At 40.5% G+C, this 2,303-nt stretch overlaps 1 protein-coding gene across 1 annotated transcript in view; it reads right to left on the reverse strand.

Moving 5' to 3' along the window:
- Positions 1–2,157, reverse strand: part of siae (sialic acid acetylesterase) — a 4,527-nt gene extending 2,370 nt beyond the window's left edge. The window contains exons 1-5 of the mRNA XM_035680420.1: positions 2,004–2,157; positions 1,602–1,763; positions 894–1,048; positions 507–645; positions 42–210 (exon numbers count right to left, since the gene is read on the reverse strand). Of these exons, the coding sequence (XP_035536313.1) occupies positions 42–210; positions 507–645; positions 894–1,048; positions 1,602–1,763; positions 2,004–2,115 (737 nt within the window). The 5' untranslated portion in view covers positions 2,116–2,157. The remainder of the gene's footprint in view (positions 1–41; positions 211–506; positions 646–893; positions 1,049–1,601; positions 1,764–2,003) is intronic.
- Positions 2,158–2,303: the final 146 nt, after the last annotated feature.

Genomic DNA, 2,303 nt, shown 5'->3' on the forward strand with positions numbered 1-2,303 from the left:
AAGGTGCATGTTAGCTGAACTGTGTTTTTTCACATCTTTACCCGTCTTTAGTTTGCTCTAGTTCGCACTGCTGCAGTGCTCTTGAAGATGACCAAGCTTCGACAGGCGTGCCTCCCCAACAGGACTCCACCAGTCCTATGGGGTACTTCAGGGTCTCATACATGTAACGTCCAAAGAGCCAGCACACTGCAGAGAACTCTGCCACGCCTCCTGGAAATACAATGCAAGTACATAGTAGAATGCACATAAACAGATAGCAACATTCTTTATATTTGTTAACTGTATTATATGTATATTGTATAGTACAGTAATATACTGTCTTGTGCTGTATCCATAAGAAAACAGTAGCTTGGACTCAGGAACATGTGCAATATATGCATTTTTTCTTTTATACAGCATGTATAACTATCTCAATAGTTGCAGTTCAATAGTGTCAAACCAAAACCTTTAGCTGCAAACAAGTCTTTAAACAATTCTATGAATAATTAAATAAATCCTTGACTCACTTGCTGTGGGCACAGACCAGGGAAGCTCCACTTGAATCAAATCAATCAGCTCAGTTTCACTCAGCCTCAAAGCTGCCATAAAGGGCCTCACATGAGGATACTTTGCTGCAAGGGCCAGCTCCTGTGATGCATTGAAAATCTATTGGAGAATGAATAAATTAATAAATAAAAGAGAGTTCTCATTAAACAATGAAATATGAATAAATTCATACATACATACCAAATAGAAAGGCCCCTTTGTCTAGAATGTTTCATGACACCAATGTAGTTATATAAACTTTCTGAACATTACAGCCAAAGTCGACCTTTTAAGTTTTTCTTTGACAGACTTCTACCGCACATTTATGTCAGCGTAAAACAGAAAGACAGACCCCTGGCTCAGCCTACCTGAGATGTTTTAAAGTACATGTTGCTCTGTCCTCCACACAGCCAAACATCTCCAAACAGCACATCTGTTAGAACGGCCGTGGCGTTCTGAACAGCTGCTATCACAATGTAGGGACCACCGGCCTCAACAGGGTCAAGGCTCACTCGCCAGATACCTGTAAAAACATTCAGCCATTGATAACATGGACTGTAAATGAACAGGTGAAGGATTTCTCGATTAAGACAGGGGTATACAGATTGTAAATCCCCTTGAGGAAAATCTGTGATTTTGGTCTGTATAAATAAAATTGAGCTGACTTGACTTTGAGCTCGTATTCATTTTAGTTAAAGGTCAGTACATAGATTGAGGAGTGGCGACAGATTAAAGAAGCTTTTCTTTTCTTTGGACACCTGAGACATGCACTTGGAGAAGTTGAATGGAGGTCAGTATAAAAATGTCAGTATGAAAAGAGCCGTTTTGATGTTTTAGAAATGGTAGTGGAATTAAAATGGTTACATTTAACTGGAAAACATGACACAATAACTACGTTACATCCATAAAAAAACTAATTCTGTTCTTCCAAAACACTGTTCAGGCCACACCGTCACTGTTCAAACTGGTTACACAACAAAAGCTGTCAGGTTCACTCTGTGCAGCCTCTGCGCCCATTCAGTGCCCTGCGGATGTCAGCATAAACTTCCCACCTGACAACAACTGGCTGCACTCACCTTTTGTCACAGTGACCACTAAGGGTTTCTGTTTTATTGGCCCTGACAAGGAGACGGTGACCTGAGCCCCCTCAGGTCCATAGCCCCACAGCACAGCTCTCTCTGGAGACTGCTGCAACACCATGTGGTCTCCATAGTAGGAGGCAAAGCGCAGGTTCCCATCTACACACACACACACACCAAGTTTTACCATCTCATGCATTGAGAAATAATTATTTTGAAAGTGTTAATAATTAGTTTGTGATTACTTAGAATCAAAACATATGTAACAAAAGCATGATGAGGAGATCTGTGGTGATTTGGCTTAAAGGTATTTAGTGTCAAAGTTAACATTAGGGTAACGTTACATTTGAACACAGGTTAATGGTGACACACACACACATTTTGGCAGACTGTACTCACCACAGTTGTGAACACAAGCTGAAAGTATAAAAACAACACACAATGTTACTACCATCACAAGCAGACAACTTTTGATCACACACAGCTGGAGGACTCTGTCAGACACGATCATGAGACTTTCGCGACTCCTGAGCGACCGTAAAATACGCACCTATCCGTGACGTCATCTATAGGCGCTGCTGACCTTCAAAATAAAGGTACACACACACAAAAAAAGTCTAATCAAATGATTTTGTATTTAGGCATTTAAACCAATACTTGAAAACCCTTTTATTCATTTCAAAACACACACACACACAC

The sequence above is a fragment of the Morone saxatilis genome, unplaced genomic scaffold (assembly GCF_004916995.1).
Source record: "Morone saxatilis isolate NCDOM2014 unplaced genomic scaffold, NCSU_SB_2.0 Contig8, whole genome shotgun sequence".
In the NCBI taxonomy this organism is placed as follows: Eukaryota; Metazoa; Chordata; class Actinopteri; family Moronidae; genus Morone; species Morone saxatilis.